The 24,355-nt window shown below is 34.6% G+C and overlaps 1 protein-coding gene across 15 annotated transcripts in view; it reads left to right on the top strand.

Annotated features, from left to right (window-relative positions):
• Positions 1-24,355, top strand: part of MMS22L (MMS22 like, DNA repair protein) — a 151,255-nt gene that overhangs the window by 103,238 nt on the left and 23,662 nt on the right. For all 15 annotated transcript variants that reach the window (XM_016956023.4, XM_518647.9, XM_016956024.4 and 12 more), the window contains 6 exons: positions 1,107-1,258; positions 2,078-2,220; positions 7,439-7,598; positions 12,420-12,589; positions 15,204-15,415; positions 18,498-18,658. In XM_016956023.4, coding sequence (XP_016811512.3) covers positions 1,107-1,258; positions 2,078-2,220; positions 7,439-7,598; positions 12,420-12,589; positions 15,204-15,415; positions 18,498-18,658 — 998 coding nt within the window. The remainder of the gene's footprint in view (positions 1-1,106; positions 1,259-2,077; positions 2,221-7,438; positions 7,599-12,419; positions 12,590-15,203; positions 15,416-18,497; positions 18,659-24,355) is intronic.

The following is a 24,355-nucleotide window of genomic DNA, read 5'->3' as shown; positions in this document are numbered from 1 at the left end:
TAACATTTGAAGAAACTGAAATGCAAAGGTGCTATATAGCTTTGGGAAAGTTATAAGGTAATAAATAACCAGTCTGTGTTCTTCTTCATTGTGTACTTTTTTATGACAACTTATATTCGAGGTATTTCAAAACATTTTTAGATTTGTGGTTTGTATGAATTTTAAAAATTTTGGACATTACATAACATTTTATATTTAGGTTAAGACCATCCCCATCCTCTCTACCCTGACTAATGAATGGGTTAGAAATCAGGTTTAGTGGCCAAGCACGGTGGCTCATGCCTGTAATCCCAGCACCTTGGAAGGACGAGGCAGGCGGATCATAAGGTCAGGAGATCGAGACCATCCTGGCTAACACGGTGAAACCCTGTCTCTACTAAAAATACAAAAAATTAGCCAGGCATGATGGCGGGTGCCTGTAGTCCCAGCCACTTGGGAGGCTGAGGCAGGAGAATGGCGTGAACCCGGGAGGCAGAGCTTGCAGTGAGCCAAGATTGCACCACTGCACTCCAGCCTGGGCAACAGAGCGAGACTCTGTCTCAAAAAAAACAAAAAAAACAAAAAAAAAACCAAGTTTAGCCAGCCCATTGTCGTCATATAAATAATTATTTTTTAAATCTGGCAAATGGTTTTGGAATTCTTTGTGAGGTAATTTTTAGTAACAACTCTCCGTATAGTGAGAGAGCATACGTTCATGACTACTTCTCTGTTTACTTATTCTAACGGCCACTGATATTTATTCTACTTGCCACTTCCTTCATTATTATCTCACCTAGCTAGTTATAATAAGCCCTTGCTTTTTCCTTGGTAGCCACATTCTTTCTTGTCTTCTTCCTTAACATAAACCTACACATATGCCATCAGTGGAAAAAGGAAAATTGAAAATTACAACATTAAAAATGAAAAGAAGGATATTTGTTTAACATCTTTTTGGGTTTATCTGTAGTATTCATTTTCAACAATGCATGCCTACGTTAGTGTGTTTGTCCGAAAAATCAATGAGGCCAAGGAGTTGCAGGGATGTTAGAATGTTTTTCTTTACTTCTTAATCTCTATACTCAGGAAACGTTTTTGTTTTAAAAATATTTGTCAATTTGTTTTTACAGCACATTATGTGAAGCACTTTCTCATTCAGGCTATGTATCTTTTCAAGCCTTAACCATAAGATCATGGATTCGTTGTGTTTTGCAAATGTATATTAAAAACCTCTCTGGGCCTGATGATTTGCTCATAGATAAAAATCTGGAACAGGCAGTTGGTAAGTAAGTGTACGTTTTTTGGGGAGGATGGGGGTATCTATGGAAAGCTATTTGCTGTCTAGATCATTTGTTATGTAATTAATAGAAAATATACAAAATATTCGTAATTGGGTATGAATACAAGCAGAACTTAATTTCCTTTTGTAGCCTGTTTCTGTTTTTTTGTTTTTTTTTTTTTATTTTCCTGTTACTATATATGACAAACTTCTCTGCTATAAAAGATAAAAGAACTTGTTTCCTTGGAAGCCAAGAACAGAAATTTGCTTCTCAGGTGACAAGCTATTTTTTAAAGAAACTGATCACGAGAAAAGTAGAACTCTGAAGCGAGTAACCAGATATCACACTGTGAACACCCTAAAAAGAAAAATACCCAATTATGAATAATTCTCTCCCATTTTATATTAGATATTTTGCCTTTCTTCTGCTTTACAAGTAGTCATTGAGTGATATCTGTACTTTTTTTAAAATGTCCCATGCAGTTCTGTTGTCTGTAGGACATGTCTTTTCCCAAAGCTATTGTTTGTGGCCACTTGTTATTTTCATGAAGGTTGGCCTGAAAAAAATCCTCCAAATTTATTTTAATATTTTATTATATTAGTTGGTGTTACATGAATAACTTTTGGGGCAAGGATGTTCATAAGTGAGAGAAATTTAATTTGAAGTCCTTGTGTGGAAATTTGAATTTTAAAAGAAAGCATGTCATAAGTGAAGAATGCTGTATTACTTCTCATATATACATTATATATATGTTGTACGTGTGGTTATGTATATAGTATGTTATATAAATTGATATAACAATTACTATTTTATTTTAACAGAAAAAGAGTACATGAAACAGTTGGTCGAACTGACAAGATTACTGTTTAATCTCTCAGAGGTAAAGAGTATTTTCTCAAAGGCCCAAGTTGAATATTTATCCATCTCAGAAGACCCTAAAAAAGCACTTGTTCGATTCTTTCAGGTATTTGTCATTTATTAGTATAATTGTCCAGATTAATTACAATTAATTTTCAGAAAAACCTGAAGTATTCTTAAAGTTCTTCTATAAAATGAATTCTTATAAATTGAATCATATTATTGATTGCCTGCTATTATAAAGTTCTGGAGGAAGAAAAATGTGAATCTAAGGTATAGTACAATTCACACTTAAGGACAGCAGAAAAATTACATTAATGAAGAATAATAAAACTAAAGAATACCACAAAAAAGCTTTATTCTAAGGCTAATCTAAATTGTAGGAATATTGACACAGTTGCTGGACAACCGCATTGTTCAGATGCTTGGGAACTGAATATCCTTGTAAACATTCCATAACACTCCCACCTTAGTGTTTATCACCCTGTAGCAAACAGTGTAGGCATAAGCACCATCTACTTCATATGATAGTATAGTTGGAGCATTAAAATCCAATCCATTTGTTTTGTTTTGTTTCCATAATAAACAGTACCATTCAAAATTTTATTTTTAATTATTAATTGTACAGAAATTTGTCTATGTGAGAGTGTTTGTTTTACAAACCTAGTTGTTAATGTGTTTGGATTAGTGTCTTTTGTAAGCTATTAATTGTAAAAGTTGGTTTATTTTCCCACAGAGTGGTTGGTATTAGCTGCAGTGAAAATAATTAAAATCAATAAGCTCTTTCCATAAATGTTAATTCTTCCATTGGTTTCTATTAAGTTAAAGTACAATTGTATGACAATTAGAGATGTCATGCAATCTCTAAAAATATTTGATAATAGTAAATGCAGATGTAAAATACACATTCCATTTGGACCCTTATTTAGTTGTTGATTGGATCTGAACCTGCAATTAAATGCCTGTGGTGTGCTAGGAGCTATAATGGATCAGAAATGGAGCTAGAAATCAAGTTCTTCATTGATAGTTTTCATCTAGCCCAAATTAATTATTCTTTCACCACTAAGAAAATGAGTTTTTTGCTGAATGCTAGATAATATTATGCTAGAACTTCGTAGGGATTTGAAAAACCAAAAGAAGTAGTTCTTTATCTCAGGTAGCCTTTACTTCTCTATGGATATAAGACATACACAAAGACTAAAATAGTAACACAAGGCATTATATGCTAAGTGCCAGTTGGTTGACAGATCAATCAGTAGGTAAAGAATTTAAAGCATTTTGGTATAAGAAGTTTGGATTTTATCCTGTGAAGATTGTGAAGGCTTTGTAAGTTTTTAAGTAGATATGATTTGGTTAAATAATTTTTTTAATGAAAATAAGTAGCAATAGTGTAACTTAAAGGTGCAGAGAACTGTTGGCCAAAAGCTAGTGAGGTTTAGAAGGAATCAAAGATTGAATGGTTGTGGGATTTCTGAATGGATATGAAATAAATGCTGTGTTTGACTAAAAGTGATGATACCTTAAGGAGAAATAGGAACATCATGATTTAGGGTGACAGAGAAGTAGGTGAGGAATTCAGTTTTAAATTTATTCATTTTTAAGTTGTGTCAGGTCTCCCCAAGATTATCCCTCGGTTCTGTGATTCATAGGACTTAGCATATAGTTGTATTCACAGCTATGACTTATTAACAGAGGGATACGAAGCATAATCAGCAAAAGGAAAAGATGCATGAGGAAAAGTCTGAAGAAACCAGGCACAGCTTCCAAGATTCTTTTCCCAGTGAAATTACACAGGATATGCTTAATTCTTTCAGCAAGGAATTGTGACAAGACATGTGAAACACTACCTGCCAGGGAAGTTCCTTAGTGACTCAGTGCCCATGGTTATTATTGGGGACTGGTCACGTATGCCCTCTTTGCCTCATACTTAGAGAATTCCAGTTCCAGAAGGAAAGCAGGTATTCAGCATAAACCATATTATTTGCATAGATCCAGTTTAGGATTAAGGAATTGTAGGAAGCTTTTCAAAATCTAAGACCCCAAATACCAGCCAAGAGCCAGCCTTGCAAGCAGGACATTTTAAGAGTAGCAGTCTTGGGTCTGCTGTATTAACTCTTTTCTGCACAGAAATGATAGTATGACATCTAAGTTATTATTATCAAGGTACCGAGAAATGCATGTTTTTTAGGCTAGGGAAGTTAAGCCTAAGCATAGAGCAATATTGAGAAGTCTAAGGCACTGGTGTTCAAAAGTGTAGTCCATAGACCCCTGGGAATTACTGATACCACCTGCTCAAAACAGTATTAATATTTGCACAAATAGTGTAAAATCTTTTACATGAATCAACACTGTGGCCCAAGATTATACTAGTATTCATTATAATTGATACTGCCATGCATTTACAGAAGAAAAAGCCAGTTTCACTTAAGAATATCTTCAATGAAGCAGTAAAATTATTTATTTTATTACGTTTTGACTCTTGAGTACATGTACTTTCAGTATTCCGTGAACGACAATGCAAAGTGCACTTAAGGCACTTTTGCTGCATACCAAAGCAATGTGGTTGTCTAAATGAAAAGCACTTGTGTGATTATTTGAGTTGCAAGCTGAACTGACTGCTTTTTTCTTAAAAGAACAACTGACAAAGTATGGTTATTCAGACTTGGCTATTTGGCAGACATTTTCTCAAAAAATGAATGAAGTGAGCCTGTCACTTCAAAGCAAACAACTGACAGTATTTGTTGCTAATAATATAATTCAAGCTTTCATGAAAATTAGAATTTTGAGAAACTTGTATGTGTCATCGTGATCTTGAGAGCTTCCCGATACTTATTTTCTGATGAGAATGGTGGTGGTATTAGCAGGTGTGATTTTTTTTTCCTGATATAAATAATGAAGTGTGTCAACATTGGGAAGCTGTGTAACTCAGTGAACCACAATTTTCCAAATGACGAATACAGGCTTTTTAAAAAGCATTCATGGATGTAAAAGATTCACTCAAAATACAGGATAGACCAATGGCTTTTAATTTAACAGAATATAAAATGTTTATTGACATGGTTTCAGACACCATGGTTTAGTTACAACTAATCTGTAGGAAATACCACTTGTCAAGTTTTGGTATAATAGCAAAGAGGAATTCTCATGGTTATGTGAAAAATCTTTCAAAATATTTCTTATTCTTCCAGCCACATATATTTTTGAAGCTGTATTTTCTTCATCTGCAGCATACCACAATAAATCATACAGGAGCAGATATAAGAATCAAGCTGTCTTTTATTAAGTCAGGCATAAAAGAGATTTGTAAAAATGTTAAAAAATACTACTTTTCTCACTAAATTTGTTTTTTGTTTGGGAAATAGTCTTTCACTAAAATATGTTACTTACATGTAATGTTCATTATCACTTTTCAATGAATTAATAAATAAAAATTTCTAATATCATAAATATCAATAGATATAACCCAAATAATTAAAAGCTCTTCAAGATCCTCCATTTTTAAGTGTGCAAAAGGGAACAGAGACCAAAGAGTTTGAGAACGTCTAGTCAAGGGAAAGAAGTGTAGAAAACAAAGGGAAGAGAGCTAAATAGAGAGGAATGGGATTAGTCAAGTATATCTCTTGTTCTTATCTGCTAATCTCACAGTCACTCATTTAGGTTCACTGACTTTCTTATCTTTTTCATTTCACATTTTATTGTCAGCATGTCCAACTTTAATGTCACCATGGATGACTTCTATTAAGCTTTCATTTCAAAGCTTCTGTAGTACTCTTTCAGTCTTTCAGTGAAAGAAGTAGTCTTTCACTTCTGCCCTACTTCATCCACCCACTTCCGTGACTAAACCCGGAACAGTGGAATCTCTTGGAGCATCTGAAAGCTCATTGACTACCATCATCTGTCCTTCCAGCTCATGAGTGACCACATTGTAATCTTCCCCTCTCTGTTATCCTAGGACAACGTTCTCCCAAGTCCTCACTTCCTTCCCTATTCACCGTAATTAGACCCCTTGGGGCCTTACTTCAGCTACTCTTACCAACATTCTCACAATCTTGAATCTTTTTTCTTTTGGCCACATCTACAAACCCTCAACCTTGGCTCAGTGCAACCACCTCTTCTCTTTCCTTTGTCTTACATGCTGAGTGCTGCAGAAGAAAAATCACAGAACTGTTTGTATTGGTGCAATTCATGGTCCAATTTGGGTCATTGGAATTCATTATAAGTTCTCAAAAATGGTTTGAAAATTTTATTAGTTTACTTAAACTTTCTTTTTTTTTTTTTTTTTTTTTTTTTTTTTTTTTTGAGACAGTCTTGCTCTGTCACCAGGCTGGAGTACAGTGGCGCGATCTTGGCTCACTGCAACCTCCACCTCCTGGGTTCAAGCCATTCTCCTGCCTCAGCCTCCCAAGTAACTATGACTACAGGCACACACCACCACGCCCAGCTAATTTTTGTATTTTTAGTAGAGATGGGGTTTCACCATGTTGGCCAGGATGGTCTCGATCTCTTGACCTCGTGATCTGCCCACCTTGGCCTCCCAAACTGCTGGGATTACAGGCGTGAGCCACCGCACCGGCCACTTTCCTTAAACTTTCTAATCCATCTCTTAGCCAGTCTTCTCTTGATTCTTTTGTGACCTTTCACCCCTTGCTTATTCTAACCTTTCCTCAATTTATTCTCTCATTTATTTCCTTTCCTCTTCTCATGTCTCTGTTCTTCTCTTACTGATTCACCTCACATTTCTCTCTACCACTCTCCATTTTGCCATCTCTACCTTCTCTGCCCATCCTTTTTTTTTCCGAGAAGTTAAGCTGGCATCAGATGGCTCATAAAATTCTAGGAAGAAAAGTGAATTCATATCATAAAGCTGAACTTTTTAGAGGTTTTGCTTGTAAAAATTTGGCATTACTTGTAGGTTTTCCTTGTAGGGGAATTTGGGGATTTTGAATTCCTAGTAATCTACTGGGAAATATGGTGAGCCAACCTGTCTGGAAGTCATGATGTGATTTAGTTACAAGGTATGTGTACATAAGTTTCACTTTTTTTTTTTCACTGATATTTTGCTAAGTCGGCCCTTCTATAAGTAGTTATTGGTGAGTTTTTAAAAATTCTTCCTTTAACCTTTATTTTAATAATAAAAGACAAGACTTAATTCTTTTTACTTGTATTTTAATTCCTATGTATCTTTATTGGAAGGTTACAAATGAAGGCTTAAATGTAAAGGGTATGGGTGCGTGTGTAGAAAAAGAGAGAAAAATTATCTTTATGTTCCAAATCTTTACGGTATAAAACTTGGAAAGTTAAATAATGTTTTTCTTTATTTATAGGCTGTTGGTATAACTTACGGGAATCTCCAGACACTTTCTGATAAATCTGCCATGGTCACAAAGTCCTTGGAATACCTTGGTGAAGTATTAAAATATATTAAGCCTTATTTGGGAAAAAAAGTTTTCAGTGCAGGGCTGCAGCTGACTTATGGAATGATGGGTATGTATTCCTGGCATTATTTTGCTAGTAACATTTCCTTAGGTTGAGCCTATACTATCATGATGGATAGGTATATATTGGCTAAATCACTGCCCTCCATACAATCATAAGAGTAATCTGAAATACAGTGATTTAGCTTAAAATAATTCATGTTGGCCTTCAAATCTATCTCTGTCTTGCTCTATCTCTTTTCAATACTTTTGATTGTTTTAATATTAAAATTATGATCAATACAGAAAATATGCTGGCACCAATTGCTTTCAGTAGTCTGTCATGAGTCGCATTTCAATACCTGAATAACTAGAATGGACCTTTTTAAAAAAAAGCTTATCTATTGTTAGAATTAAAAACATCAGAAAACTATCGCTTACATCTATTTCTATGCTCTGCTCTGTATGAAGGAGATAGGATTTAATACAGCACTAAAAATATTTATGCTTCAAATCTTGTTTCTCACAATACTCTTCCCTTTTCAAAAAGAAATCATTTTCTATGCCTGTTCTATAACAATGGAGTTTATCTTTCTTTAGGAAGTCAGTGATTAACATATCTTTTTTTTACTAAAACCATGGTGCTAACCAAAACTAGGAATTGGATAAAGGTAAATGAGAAAGATTTCCTTAGAAGTTTTTATATAGAATTTAAGTTTTTTGTTTTTTTTCCTTTATTTCTCTGTGGTCAAAACCTTTTATCTGTTCCCTTTAATCTTATGAATGTATGAATAAGCCTGATTCAGGCTGTCTGAAACCTTTTATCTTTGTTGTAAAAGATAAAGGCGAATGTGAAAATGTGTAAATATAGAAGATGTAAATTATAGGAAAAGCTATAGCAATTCAGGCATCTTAATTTTAGAGAAAAATGTAAGTGAGAATTTATAAGTTTAATAGTAAAATACACATTAATAAGTATATTGGCATTCATGCTTATAATTTATTAGTGTCTACAAAAGTTTTCTGTTTCCAGATTTAGATTTTTGCCAAGATAAATGTCTGATATAGACATGGGACAAAATTCTACTTAGGAAAAATTGAAGACTTTCTTTGCTTTGCTGCCTTGTTGATTTTTGTCTCCATGCGCAGATCTGTATTCTTTCCTTTTGTCTAGGTTTCAAAGACTAGGAAGAGTATATTGCTACAGTGTTGCCCATTTATTTGTTAGGAATTAGGATAGGTAACTTAATGATTTCTTCATGTTAAAGGTTTAGAATAAAACAGAGAAAGAGCAAAGTATAAACTTTGGAGAGCTCCAAGGTGTTTTAAAATGTGTTGGGGTTGGGATAGCATAACCATTTGAGGGAAGGAGTTAACCACTGAAACACTGTACTTTATTTACCTTGACAGTTCCTAACTGGGGACACCTCTGCTGTTCACTTACAAGGTTGCAAGACTGCTAGTGAAAGGCACAGAACTGTTGATGAAATCACCTTTCATATTAAGGAGAAGGCATCTGTGATCTTAATTGTAGCTCAGTTATTTCTGAAAAGGCATGGTGGATCCATCAACTTCTCTCCTCTGTAGATTTTGTTTTGTTTTGTTTTTCTCATTCTTCATATCTGATAGTTTTCTGTTTCCATGTATAAAGCTTTCAATCATCCCTGTCTCTTTGGCCATTCTTCCCCATTTTGCTTTGTAATTGAAATTCAAGTCATGACCCTTTGGTGCCAAGCGCAAATTTCCCCACTTTTCCCACATTGCCAAGTAGACTTGATCATCTCTCTCATTACACTTCATCTGTCCTTTTCTTGTGATATGATATTATTTATAGTTTGCCATTTGTTACAATTACTTGTGTACTTGACATGCCCCCACCAAATTTCAAACTTGTAGTAGCCATCTCTTGAATTTTTTATTCCCATTGTCATGTATTTTAAACAAAAAAGAACAATTATTATGTATCAGATGCTGGATTGAGAGTTAGGGATACATTAGTTAAAGAGCTCCAAAGTAGGAGATACTGTATACTATATAAATATTTCTGGAATTTAATAACTTTATTAATCTAGCAATAGTATATAATATATTTTTTAATGTTCTTTTTGTTTTTCTTTGTTGTTGTTGTTTTTGAGACAGAGTCTCCCTCTGTCACCTATGCTGAAGTGCAGTGGCGTGATCTCAGCTCACCGCAACCTCTGCCTCTGGGTTTAAACAATTCTCGTGCCTCAGTCTCCTGAGTAGCTGGGACTGCAGATGTGCACCACCATGCCTGGTTAATTTTTGTATTTTTCTACAGACAGGGTCTCACTATGTTACCGAAGCTGGTCTTGAACTCCTGGGCTCAAGCAGCCTGCCTGCCTCAGCCTCCCAAAGTGCTGGGATTACAGGTGTGAGCCGCTGTACGCAGCCTTTAATGTTCTTAAATGAACAAAATTACTTTCTAACTATAAAGATTTAAAAATGTATATTGTAGTGATCCCAATTTTTACGTAGGGTAGAAAGTAGGCAAAATACATAGGATAGAAAATACAGAGGATAGAAAATGAGTAAATACTCAAGAGCTTGTATAGTGGTTATCATTGAATGGAGAGATTATTAAATTTTTTTGTATTTTCAGTTTTATTTGTTAATAAATAATATATTTATAGCCAGGAAAAGAAAAAAAAAACTTAGGTTTTTACAAAGGTACTGTATGTATTTAAACCTTTCCCAGTTTTTTACTTTAAAAATCTTTTTATATTTCCATTTTGCATTTTTAATAACACACACACAAATATTCATTGCTGAAACCTAAAAAGTAGGTGTCTGATAGCAAGCAGTAAAACAAATATCTCCACCTTATATGAACTCCTAAAGCTTACAGTCTTCAGCAAAGTGTTTTAACCGTTGCAGAAAATGAAATACAGTAGTTTCCCCTTATTCATGGGGGATATGTTTCAATACCACTAGTGGATGCCTGAAACCGCAGATAGTACCAATCCTATGTATGCTGTGTTTTTGCCTATACATACATACTTATGATAAGGTTTAATTCATAAATAAGGCACATAAGAGTTTAACATAATAACTAATAATAGTATCAATAGAACAGTTGTGACAATAGACTGTAATAAAAGTTATGTGAACTTTGTGTCTCTCTCTGACTGCCTTCCCCACCCCCTCGTCAAAATATCTTATTGGTATCCTATACCACGGGCAACTAAACTATACCACGTGGTACCCTATATCACCAGTAACTAAACTATACCATGTGGTACCCTATAGCACGGGTAACTAAAACTGTAGAAAGTGAAACATACCTGTATGACACCTGAGAGTAATAAGAATCATTTCATATGCCAGTGATGATAGCAGTTCCCCTTACAGGTATATTAATGTTATTAGAATATAAGTTCTTCTAATATTGCTGTCATACTGAAATTCTCCACCAACTGAAGAAATGAGGAGCAAGCCAGCATTATTTAAAACTTTGCTAAGTGAACATTATGTTTCTTTATGATTGATTATTGTACTTCCTTTTATAACAAAAGATGAATGTTGCTGTTTGTTCTTAGAAGTGATAATTTGTTGAGTTTTTTTCTTTAATATCAGTATACTTTTCCATAAGCATATTTTGGTTTTCCTTCAGAGCTTAAATTTTAAACTCTTTATTTGATGGAAATGACTTTGAATTTTATCATTTTTGCTTTCTAGGATGGAATAAAATATAAAAGTTTATGCAGTAGATGTACCACTGTGCTTTTTGGATAAGCACTTAATCTGTTTTTAAATTCATTTTTCAGTAAGGAGACCTCAATAGTACTAATATATCCTAATGGGAATTATGTATCTGCTCTTAATTACTTTATTAAACGGTGCTCATTTGTTAAGCTTTATTATCATCAGATGTGGCAATTAACAGACTTCTAGCACCAAGGAAGCCATAATATATTTCAAGTAGCAAAGAAATCTGTTTCTCTTCATTCAGAATTAATATTTTGTGTGTTTATATTAAATAATGGAAAGGCGTAAAAACTGAAGTTCATGGAGGTTAACTGAAGTTGGTGGAGGTTAAGTGATTAGCTTATAGCTAATCCTGCTTTCCATGTATTAACAATTAAATTTAATTATACTTCTGTTGCAAACTGGATTGAGGCCACTTACATGTAAGTTTAAAATATGAAGAAATAGGGGTACCAACAAATAAATATAGAGTTTCATGATGAGGCCCAGGGAAAATTAGTATGCATATAAAACCATAATGTATAATCCTACAGTATTCTTTAAAAGGTGGATTGTTAATTTGCATCTGGGCATCCTAGCAACTCAGAAGGAAAGCAAAAAGGGAAATCTGAATAATTTCAACATTCAGCCAATGTAGTCACATAATGTATAAATATATTCCACTGTATGTGTGAGTGTAAACAGGTTGACTAGCCCTTGTCTAAAATTCTTGGGACTAGAAGTATTTTGGAGTTCACATTTTTTTGGATTTTGGAATACTTGCAGTATACTTAACCAGTTGAGCACCCCTAATCCAACAGTGTGAAATTTGAAATGGTCTAATGAGCATTTCTTTTGATCATCATGTTGGCACTCACAAACTTTTGGATTTTGGAGCGTTTCAGATTTTATATTTTCAGATTAGGGATACTTAACCAGTGTATATATTAAATGCCAGTTGCTCGGAAAATGTATGTTTTCCTTGGCCCAGAACTCTATGAAAAATTTGTCTCTTTAGTGAAATATATGAATTGACATAAATATTTGTTACTTCTACTATATGTCTCTTCCTATTCCCTACTTTAATTTGGTCCCATGTGCTTTCAATACAAATTTTTAAATTAAGTGACAAAACGTTCTGGTCAGAGGATAACAACAACATGCTGTTACTTCTCTTCTTTGTTAGGAATTCTTGTGAAATCATGGGCACAAATCTTTGCCACTTCTAAAGCCCAAAAATTACTATTCCGGATCATAGATTGTTTACTGCTGCCACATGCAGTATTACAGCAAGAGAAGGAACTGCCTGCACCTATGTTGTCAGCAATTCAGAAAAGTCTTCCTTTGTATCTCCAGGTATAGTATGTGTGGTTGCTTAAAAGTTTAAAAAAAAAATTGAAACTTTGCCTTAAAAACATAGTTTACTAAATGCAGATTTAAAAACTGTACATTATAATCTCAAATGCTTGTGTGGCACATTTATTGAACATATTTTAAATTGCTTTTATGTTTGGCTTTGGAAACAAAAATGAAAAAGCAGAGGAGCTTAAAGTTGAGAGAGGAGGTAGATGAGCACAGACACTTATGGTAGTGTGCTCAGTATTTTTTTTTTTTCAGACCTCATCTATTAGACTATGGGTGAGGAGATATAAGAGAATACACTATAGAGGACATCAGAGGTAAAACTGCAAAATGGGTAGGACTTGGAGGGCTTTTCATTTCAGAGGGAGCAACATGTACAAGGGCATGAGCTTTAAGAAAATATGGAATGGTTCTGTTGTGGCTGGAGAGTCATATGGGAGGAGCCATGTAATGGAGGGCTTTATATTCCATCCTAAGAAGTTTGGACTTAATCTTTTACATGAGGACCTGATGAATTTGGAGCAGAGAAGTAGAAATGACATAATGATATTTACATTTTAGAAAGATGATTCTGATGGCCATATGTAAGATAATTGGTGTGGAGGTTTTGGAAAGCAGTGGTAACTAGTTCCTTGTAATAATCCACATATTGTCAGAAGGTTTTGACCTAAGGCAGTGGGAATAAAACCCATAACAGCAGATTTCAAAAACATTTGGGAACTGTGATTAAGAGTACTTGCTAATTGAGTGTTGTGGAGGAACTCAAAGAAGTGAAATGCTTCCTAGATTCCAGAGTGGCTATCTGCGTAGATAGTAGTTCTACTTACTAACGTGGGAAATCCTGGAGATGTCGGGATGAAGGTAAGGATTGGTTTCTGAGCAGCTTTAGTTTGAGGTAGGCAGTTGGAAATATTGATCTGCCATTCAGGAAGGGATGAGACTGGAGGTGTACTTTATTATTCATTAGTGTCTGATGTTAAAGATAAGTGCTTCTTAATTTGAGGTCCAACAAGGGAAGCTGAGGAGGAAAGGGAAAATGGATTTTGATTATGTAACAATCTCTTTTCAAAGATGTATTTCTTAACAGAGTTTTAAGATTCCTGAGAAGTTTTAAATTTTCCCACTAATTTTTATTCATAATAGCATTTAAAATGAAGTTTAGTGTATTAATCTAGCAGAATGACAAAAAGGGGAGGCAGCCACACTACAGCCTGAACCGCCAGTCCCACAGAGGGAAAGATGAATAGAGGGGAGTGGTGAGCAGCAGGAGAGTCTGGAATATTTCTTCCATGTGGTCCTCTTAAACCCAAACAGTCCATTTAATAAGAATTCTCTTAAGCTTCGTAAGTGGTAAATTTAAAAGTTTGGTGTATTATCTGTTTGGCAGAACTGGAGCTATGTCTTTAATTTCTTCATGGTACCCAGCTCTCCTCTTCGGAATTTTCAGAAAATATTCATTTATTACTTCATCTTCTTCTGATTTAATGTGCTTTTCCTTAAACCACTCAAGAAACAGAGTTGGTGGTGGCGGGTGGGTTGGGGGAGGGGTTCATTGTTTGATTTTTTTCAGTTGTTTATTTGGTACAGTTTTAACAGCTGTATGCCATCTTTCATTACAAATAAACTTTCAGAATTTCTTATTGGGTAAGTACCCGTTTATAACTAAAATGGAGACTTCAAACATTTTAAATTATTTCTCTTGGAAAATACATTGTGAGTCACCAAGTACCAAATTAAGAGTTAACTTTTATAATATAATGTATTGCTGTGTTGGTGATTATCTATATTTAGTAGCATTTAATATTTACTAATACTAGCAGAAAACATTATTTTCTCTCAGAGTATTGGTTTAAGTATTAAATACTGTAATATATATGAAAGTATTTTGTTAACTGCTATCAAATGTAAGAGATTAAATAAACAGACATGCAACCAGATATCAAGAGTTCTGTGTGACTGTATTAAACTCTTCACTTTTCTAAACCTTAGTTATCCTAGCTGTAAAATGGAGATACAATATTACTAACTCAGTGGTTCTTTGAGAAATTTAAATGAAATAGTGAATATAAAGCACACAGCACAGTGCCTGTTATAGGAAAACTAAGTAAATTGTTATTCCGAGTCTTAATTTCCATATTCCTCGCCCTTTGTTATTACTTTAAAAAAAATTATCAGATTTTTAGCATGGAAGACTTTTAGCAAAAATTGTATAGTCTTAGACAAAATAACCAGTACCTAGAAAAAAATGACCTAAAGGTGTTTTATAACTTTGTAAGTACACATAAATGTAGTTGATGAGCAAGATGTTCAAGTGTTCTGATGATTAGAGGAAAAGAATCTGCCTTTGTCTTCCTACTGTTCTCCCCTGCTTCCTTTGTCCACGCCTCAAAGACACACATGCTTAGTTAGATACCATATCATATGTATTGCCCAGGCTTAACTCCTTGTAATTCGTATGTACATTATCTGTGGATTACGTGAGGTATCCTTTTTGATTTTTATATTCTCACATGATTATTAATGCTGGGGACTTCATTAGTGAGTTTCTAAATATTGTTTGTTCTTTGAAACTTTACCTCTTAGTATTTCTTACTTTTTTTCCTTGTAGGGCATGTGTATCGTGTGTTGTCAATCTCAAAATCCGAATGCCTATTTGAATCAATTGCTAGGGAATGTTATTGAGCAGTATATTGGGCGATTTCTTCCAGCTTCACCATATGTTTCAGATCTTGGACAACATCCTGTTTTGTTGGCATTGAGAAACACAGCCACTATTCCGCCAATATCATCTCTAAAGAAATGCATTGTGCAAGTCATAAGGTACATCTAAATATTAAATATAGGTGGTATGTACAAATTATTAAGCTCTATTAAAGTGATAAAGTGGCATTTCAAACATATTGGCAACCCTTAGGATACTAGTAGTTCAGAAGCTTTTTTTTTCCTGAGAAGCATTATCTAAGAATTTATTAAAATGACATTTGCTTATGGCAGCCTAAGACAATGCTCTTTAAATTCCTTCTCTTTTCTCTATGTAGCTATTACCTTCCTTATATATGTCCTAAAGGTATATTTTTGCTTTTTAGTTTTTCATCAGAAAAACAATATTTGTATTTTATACTGTATAAAACACAGTAATTATATTTGGCTGGGTGTGGTGGCTCACACCTATAATCCCAGCCCTTTGGGAGGCAGAGGTGGGTGGATTACTAGAGGTCAGGAGTTCGAGACCAGCCTGGCCAACATGGTGAAACCCAGTCTGTACTAAAAATACAAAAAAATTAGTTGGACATGGTAGCGGATGGCTCTAATCCCAGCTACTCAGGAGGCTGAGGCAGGAGAATTGCTTGAATCTGGGAGGCGGAGGTTGCAGTAAGCTGTCATTGCGCCACTGTACTATAGCCTGGGTGACAGAGCGAGACACCATCTCAAAAAAATAAAATACAGTAATTATATTTTATAAAGATAATTAAGTGAAAAAATGAATGCTAATATTGGAAATGAAGCACCCTGAAGTCTTATTTTGTTAGTTTAGTCTTAACTCAGTTTTATTAAGCAAATGAAAAACAAAACTTCTTAAATATTCTAAGTCTATATCCTTTAACTTTAACATTAGAAAGTTCAGTAATAAAAAATGTTTTGTCATTGTCTTCATGTATTATTTATTTTTATATGAAATTAGCTTTTAAACTTTAAGATGCTATGGTGATGTATGTTATTCTTATCTAGTATTAGTTTTCTGTGTTTTTTAATGACCCAATAATATCTGTTACCTCTCATAGAATTCCATGCCTAAAATCTGTCTCCCCTCTCACCTTTTTGAGTTCTTAGTGTCCTGTTACTCAGGTTTGGAAGCTTTATCTTCTTTGCTTCCTTTCCTTGCCCATCCTTTGGCAATCCTGTCCTCCTTTTCCTATTTCTCTTCCCTTAGTGCATTATACCTAGACTATTGTCAGAATCTCCTGACTGCTTTCTGCATCTGTAGTCTTTTCTTCTAGTCCACCCTAAACAATGCCCCCAGATTACTTTTCCTAAAATACTCTTTCATTATGAAACTTCCCTGCCATTAAACCTGCAATATCTTTTTTGTCCGTGAAATAAATTTCATGCTTCTTAGCTCTCTGCAATCCATCACTTACCGTTTCCAAATGTATTACATATGGTGTCATACAACCCCTAATAAGATTCATATTGCCCCTCCAAAATGCCTCATACCTCCCTATGTCACAGCTTTATTCAAATTGCTTTCTCCATTAAAATGTCATTTTTTTGGGCTAAATCCCACGTATCCTTTATAAAACCTACACCTGATATGTCAGTGTACCATGTATGTTTCCTTTTTTGAAATCATATGCCCTGTACAGCTCAATTTGCAGAATTATGATAGTTTTGCCTTACTTGTATCTGAATTTCCAACAGGATTGTAGTAACCTAACACAGTGTTTGAGATATTGCATAAGTAATTATAGTACAAACTAAATGACAGATGCTGAAGTGAAATTGAATCTGTAAAACTGTTTAAAACCCCAGTGTTTAGGATCCCAGAATTAGTTGACTTTCCTATTTACTTAACACACAGTGAAAATGTTTTTCTTGTGGTTTATAGTTGAAGGCTTTTTTTTTAATACTCAGGAAAGATATAGAGATTGTCTTCTATGACTTCTTCCATGCCATGCTTCTCTATTCCTGCACTCCCTCATCTGAGTTAGGGCTCTTTTCTCTGAATTCCTGAGAATTCTTTGCTTATCTTTGTCAAAAGCACCATTATGCTATATTATAATTGTCTTTTTCTTTTTCTCATTTAACTTCTCCACTCAATGGTGGGCCTCTTGCTTTCAGAGACCATATTTTATTCAATTTTATATTCTTGTTCTTAGACATGTACCTGGCATTCCACTGGCGCCCAATATATGTTTGTTCTAGGCATTAGGAATTCAGCAGTAAACAAAATTGGACAAAACCTCAAAGAATGAATTTTCTAATATGTAGTATTTGTTGGAAGTCACTGTAGGGAATAGAAATAATTACTAAGACATAGTTCCTGTCCTTGTGTTTATAATACTTAGTGGTTTCTCTTCCTTATGGTTATTATTACTTTGCAAATATATATATATATGAATGTCTAGTTTATATTTAGCTGTATTTGACAGATTTTCACATTGTTTAGACATTTGTAGAAACTAAGCAATTCCAACTTTTATTTATTCACTTAATAAATGTATACTGAACACTTGTTATGGGCCCGGACCTGTTCTAAGAGGTGAGAATATACAAAGATGAGTCAAATTATTATCCTTATGATCTCTCTTGAGTTCTAGTACTAAGTTTTGTCTTGTCTTGAGAGATAATGCTAAATCCTAAATTAGTTCTCTGAGTCTTTAACTTGCTGGAGGAAGGAAGGAGATAAAGCTTGAATGTCCTATCTTATTCCTAGGACAGTCCTCTGTTTGTTTGGAAAAATAAGACTCCTTCCAAGTCCTTAAATAAATAGATATGAAGAGAGATTTCTTTATGCAAATTTGACATTAGAGAAAATGTTGCGGCATTGAGGACCCAATAGAGGAGATCAGACTTGTATTAGAAAGGGAAAAAAAAAACCCACAAATTAACAGTTAGGCTTTCATTTGGATTTTGAGTTCATTTTAAAACAAGGTTGCTTTCAATTTAGTTTGTGACTATATTGTGCTTTGGCCCTCAGAACACACCAGAAGGATATACAGTCAGTCATTGCTTCTAAAATCCTATGTTTGAAGATAGCATGGTAAAATATACCTACTTTATATAAGTGGCACTGTATTAATTTGGGGGGTAAATTTTGCCAATATCTTTAAATTATATGCCATTTGGTCTTGCTCTATTGAAGCTTTAAGCAGAGAATAAACAAAATTTTGCTTCTTTTCAGGAAATCCTACCTTGAGTATAAGGGGTCCTCACCTCCTCCTCGCTTAGCATCCATTCTGGCCTTCATCCTCCAACTCTTCAAGGAAACTAACACAGACATTTATGAAGTTGAACTACTCCCTGGCATTTTAAAATGCTTGGTGTTAGTCAGTGAACCACAAGGTTTGTTTGTAAGCTTATTTTTGCTACCATTTTCTTTTTACAAGTTAAGAAACTACTGTTTCCCCTCAATTTAATGGATAGTTACAAAATGTATGTGATTCTTTTATATCTCTTGATATGGGTCATGGTTAAAGAATAAACTCCAGCTAGCAGCTCAGATTAGGTATGATAAAATGGTTAAAAACTGAGATGTTTTGGTCCATTTTAGTTTTGGCTTTTTTTCTCCCCTTGAGGCAAATAGTTTATTTAAGGGTTACTTCCCTTGATTAGATTTGTTAACCTCTCAAAGAATATTTGTTCAATTTGACTTCAGTATTAAAGGCAATTTGTTAAATATCAAGTAATGAGAGGTCATCATACTTTTTTTATTCAGGTTTTTGCTGGAATATCTAAGCTGATTTTTGAGGCAAACCGGTAGGGGTCCTTTGATTCTACTCCTTTTGTTTTCAGTCTCATCAGCCTTACTTCCAGTGATTGCTTTAAAATAACATTTATTGGCCTGGCATAATGGCTCACACCTGTAATCCCAGCACTTTGGGATAGAACTCTTAGGTCAGAATAAATCTCAAGCACTGACCTCAAAGGAGCCTGAATTTGATTAGATTAGTCCTTAAAGCAATTTATGCCCCAGTGTATTACTAAAAACATTAAAACAATCACCCAGAAATTAATTAATGGAGCTTAACAGCTGAGTGTGATCAGGGACAGGGACAGTCAAAGAGAGTCCTGCCAAAACCATTGTCTTCACGTGGAGACTGTGGGCATACCTGAGGTTACATCACCTCAGAAGCAATATCTAAGGCAGTGAGAGGGCAAGAGGAGGAGTGGACTTCATTATTTAAAAAGCCCAATTTTCACCAAAAAATTACAGGACATGCAAAGAAACAGACACATACAATCCATATACTGAGAATAAAAGCAGGCAACAGGAACTGCCAGTGAGAGCAGTCAGATATTGTCTTTAACAAAGACTTCAAAGTAACTATTATAAATATATTCATAGAACTAAAGGAATGTGTGATAAATGAAGAAAAGGAAAGTATGGTGGCAATAGGGAAAGAAATTTTATGAAAAGAACCAAATGGAAATTTTGCTGAGTTGAAAATTTCACCAGAGGGGCCCATTAGTGGATTAGAACTGGCAGAAGAAAGAATTAGCAAACTTGAAAATAGATCAATACAGATCATACAATCTAAAGCACAGAGGACAAAAAAATGAAGAAAATGAACAGAGCTGTTGAGAAATGTGGAACACCATTAAGTGCACCATATATACAACAGGTGAACCAGAAGAAGAGAGAAAGCCAAAAAAATTGAAAATAAAATATAATTTCTAAAATTTTTTCAAGTTTATTCAAGAATATTAACTTATACATTCAGGAAGTTCCACTAACTCCAGGTAAGGTAAATGCAAAAAGATCCACGAACAGATACATTATAGTAAATATGCCAAAAGCTAAAGGCAAAGAAAATCTTGGAAGTAGCCAGAGAAAAATGACTCATCCTCTACAAGAAACCCCGGTAAGATTAACAGCTGACTTCTCAGAGGAAACTGGGGGCCAGAGACAGTGGGATAGCATTCACAGGAATTAAAGCAGGAGTGTAGAGGGGGACCTGTCTACCAAGAATCTTTTTTCAGCAAAGCTACCTTTCAAAACTGAAGATGAAACAGACATTCTCAAATAAATTAAAACTGAGAGAATTTGTTGCTAACAGACCCACCTTTTAACAAAATGCTAAAGGAAGTTTTTCAGACTGAGACTGACCCCAGGCAGTAATTTGGATCCACATAACACACAAAAGAATTCTAGTAAAGATTATCATATAATTATTAAGACAGTATAAATTCACATTTTTTCATCTTTATTATCTTAACTGGTTTTTAAAAAGCATTTGTATAAAATAATATTGTTGGGCCTATAACTTATAGAAATATAGTATTTTATCAATAACAATAAAAAGGAGGTGGTGAGAGAAAACAGTATTAGGCTAAGGAAAGGACTCCACATGGCAACTCAAATACCTGGGAATAAATGAAAAAAAAAAACAAAAAACAAAAACAGAAATGATAAATAAGAAGGTTAATACAGGATGAGTATTCCGTATCCAAAATGCTTGGGAACAGAAGTGTTTTATATATCAGATTCTTTTGGATTTTTGAATATTTGCATATATATTATGAGGTATCTTAGCAGCAGGACTCAAGTCTAAACATGAAATTCATTTATGTTTCATATATACCTTAAACATGTAGCCTGAAGGTAATTTTTTACAATATTTATAAATAGTATATGCAACCTGTCACATGAAGTCAGGTGTGGAATTTTCCACTTGTGGCATCAGGTCAGCTCAAATACTTTCAGATTTGGAAGCATTTGGAATTTTGGATCTTTGGAATGCTGGACCTATATAGCAGAAGTTAAGATATGTATTTGCTGTTCTCTCTTTTCTTAGCTTCTTTGAAAGACATAAATTTATATAAAGTAAAAATTACAACAGTATACTTTTAACATTTGTAGATATTATATAATAAGTATAACAATACCACAAAAAGGGAGAGAAAGAAATAGAGCTATATAGTGCATAGGATTTATGTTTCTGTATTTCACTAGAATTAGTATAAATTTGAAGCTCTGATAAGGTATATATGGTTAGCTTAGAGTGACCACAAAGGAAATAGTTCAAAAATAATTAATAATTAAATGGGCTAAATGCCCCGATTAAAAGACACAGACTGGCAAATTGGATGAAGAGTCAAGATTTATCAATGTGCAGTATTCAAGAGACCCATCTCAATGTGCAAAGGCTCAAAATAAAGGGATTAAGGAAGATTTACCAAGCAAATGGAAAGCAAAAAAAAAAAAAATCAGGGGTTGCAGTCCTAGTCTCTGATAAAACAGACTTTAAACCAACAAAGATCAAAAGAGACAAGGCCATTACATAATGGTAAAGGGATCAATGCAACAAGAAGAGCTAACTATCCTAAATATATATGCACCCAATACAGGAGCACCCAGATTTATAAAGCAAGTTCTTAGAGACCTACAAAGAGACTTAGACTCCCACACAATAATAGTGGGAAACTTTAACACCCCACTGTCAATATTAGATCAATGAGATAGAAAATTAACAAGGATATCCAGAACTTGAACTCAGCTCTGGACCAAGCAGACCTAATAGACATCTACAGAACTCTCCACCCCAGATCAACAGAATATACATTCTTGTCAGCACCACATCGCACTTATTCTAAAAATGACCACATAATTGGAAGTAAAACACTCCTCAGCAAATGTAAAAGAACAGAAATCACAACAAACTATCTCTCAGACCACAGTGCAGTCCAGTTGGAACTCAGGATTAAGAAACTCACTCAAAACCGCACAACTACATGGAAACTGAACAAGCTGCTCCCTAATGACTACTGGATAAATAACAAAATGAAGCCAGTAGTAAAGATGTTCTTTGAAACCAGTGAGAACAAAGATATAACGTACCAGAATCTCTGGGACACATTTAAAGCAGTGTGTAGAGGGAAATTTATAGCACTAAATGCCCACAAGAGAAAGCAGAAAGATCTAAAATTGACACCCTAACATCACAATTAAAATAACTAGAGAAGCAAGAGCAAACAAATTCAAAAGCTAGCAGAAGACAAGAAATAACTAAGAGCAGGACTAAAGGAGATAGAGACACAAAAAAACCTTCAAAAAAATCAGTGAATCCAGGAGCTGGTTTTTTGAAAAGATCAACGAAATAGACCGCTAGCTAGACTAATTAAGAAGAAAAGAGAGAAGAATCAAATAGATGCAATAAAAAATGATAAAGGGGTTATACCACCGATCCCACAGAAATACAAACTACCATCGGAGAGTACTATAAAGAACTCTACACAAATAAACTAAAAAATCTAGAAGAAATGGATAAATTCCTAGACACATACATCCTCCCAAGACTAAACCAGGAAGAAGTCGAACATCTGAATAGACCAATAACAGGTATTGAAATTGAGGCAGTAATTAATAGCCTACCAACCAAAAAAAGCCTAGGACCAGACAGATTCACAACTGATTTCTACCAGAGTTACAAGGAGGAGCTGGAAACATTCCTTGTGAAACTATTCCAATCAATAGAAAAAGAGGGAATCCTCCCTAATTCATTTTATGAGGCCAGCATCATCCTGATACTAAAACCTGGCAGAGACACAACAACAACAAAAAAAATTTTAGATCAATATCCCTGATGAACATCAATGCAAAAATCCTCAATAAAATACTGGCAAACCGAAGCCAGCAGCACATCAAAAAGCTTATCCACCACGATCAAGTCGGCTTCATCCCTGGGATGCAAGGCTGGTTCAACATATGCAAATCAATAAACATAATCCATCACATAAACAGAACCAATGACAAAAACCACATGATTATCTCAATAGATGCAGAAAAGGCCTTTGACAAAATTCAACAGTACTTCATGCTAACAACTCTCAATAAACTAGGTATTGATGGAACGTGTCTCAAAATAATAAGAGCTGTTTATGACAGACCCACAGCCAATATCGTACTGAATGGACAAAAACTGGAAACATTCCCTTTGAAAACCGGCACAAGACAAGGATACCCTCTCTCATCACTCCTCTTCAACATAGTGTTGGAAGTTCTGGCCAGGACAGTCAGGCAAGAGAAAGCCATAAAGCGTATTCATTTAGGAAAAGAGGAAGTCAAATTGTCTTTGTTTGCAGATGACATGATTGTATATTTAGGAAACCCCATCGTCTCAGTCCAAAATCTCCTTAAGCTGATAAGCCACTTCAGCAAAGTCTCAGGATACAAAATCAGTGTGCAGAAATCACAAGCATTCCTATACACCAATAACAGACAGAGAGACAAATCATGAGTGAACTCCCATTCACAATTGCTACAGAGGGAATAAAATACCTAGGCATCCAACTTACAAGGGATGTGAAGGACCTCTTCAAGGAGAACTACAAACCACTGCTCAACAAAATAAAATAAAAGAGGACACAAACAAATGGAAGACCATTCCATACTCATGGATAGGAGGAATCAATATCATGAAAATGGCCATACTCCCCAAAGTATAGATTCAATGCTATTCCCATCAAGCTACCACTGACTTTCTTCACAGAATTGGAAAAAAAACTATTTTAAATTTCATATGGAACCAAAAAAAAGTGTGCATAGCCGAGATAATCCTAAGCAAAAAGAACAAAGCAGGAGGCTACTTTGTCACGCTACCTGACTTCAAACGATACTAGAAGGCTACAGTAATCAAAACAGCTTGGTACTGGTACCAACACAGATATCTAGACCAATGGAACAGAGCAGAGGCCTCAGAAATAACATCACACATCTACAACCATCTGATCTTTGACAAACCTGACACAAGCAATGGGGAAAGGATTCCCTATTTAATAAATGGTGCTGGGAAAACTGGCTAGCCATATTCAGAAAACTGAAACTGGATCCATTCCTTACACCTTACACAAAAATTAACTCAAGATGGATTAAAGACTTAAACATAAGACCTAAAACCATAAAAACCCTAGAATAAAATCTAGGCAGTATCATTCAGGACATGGGGATGGGCAAAGACTTCATGACTAAAACACCAAAAGCAACGGCAACAAAAGCCAAAATATATAAATGGGATCTAATTAAAGAGCTTCTGCATAGCA

The sequence above is a fragment of the Pan troglodytes genome, chromosome 5, assembly GCF_028858775.2.
Source record: "Pan troglodytes isolate AG18354 chromosome 5, NHGRI_mPanTro3-v2.0_pri, whole genome shotgun sequence".
In the NCBI taxonomy this organism is placed as follows: Eukaryota; Metazoa; Chordata; class Mammalia; order Primates; family Hominidae; genus Pan; species Pan troglodytes.
Note: the sequence above shows the minus strand (reverse complement) of the source record. Positions and strands in the feature narration are given on the sequence as shown.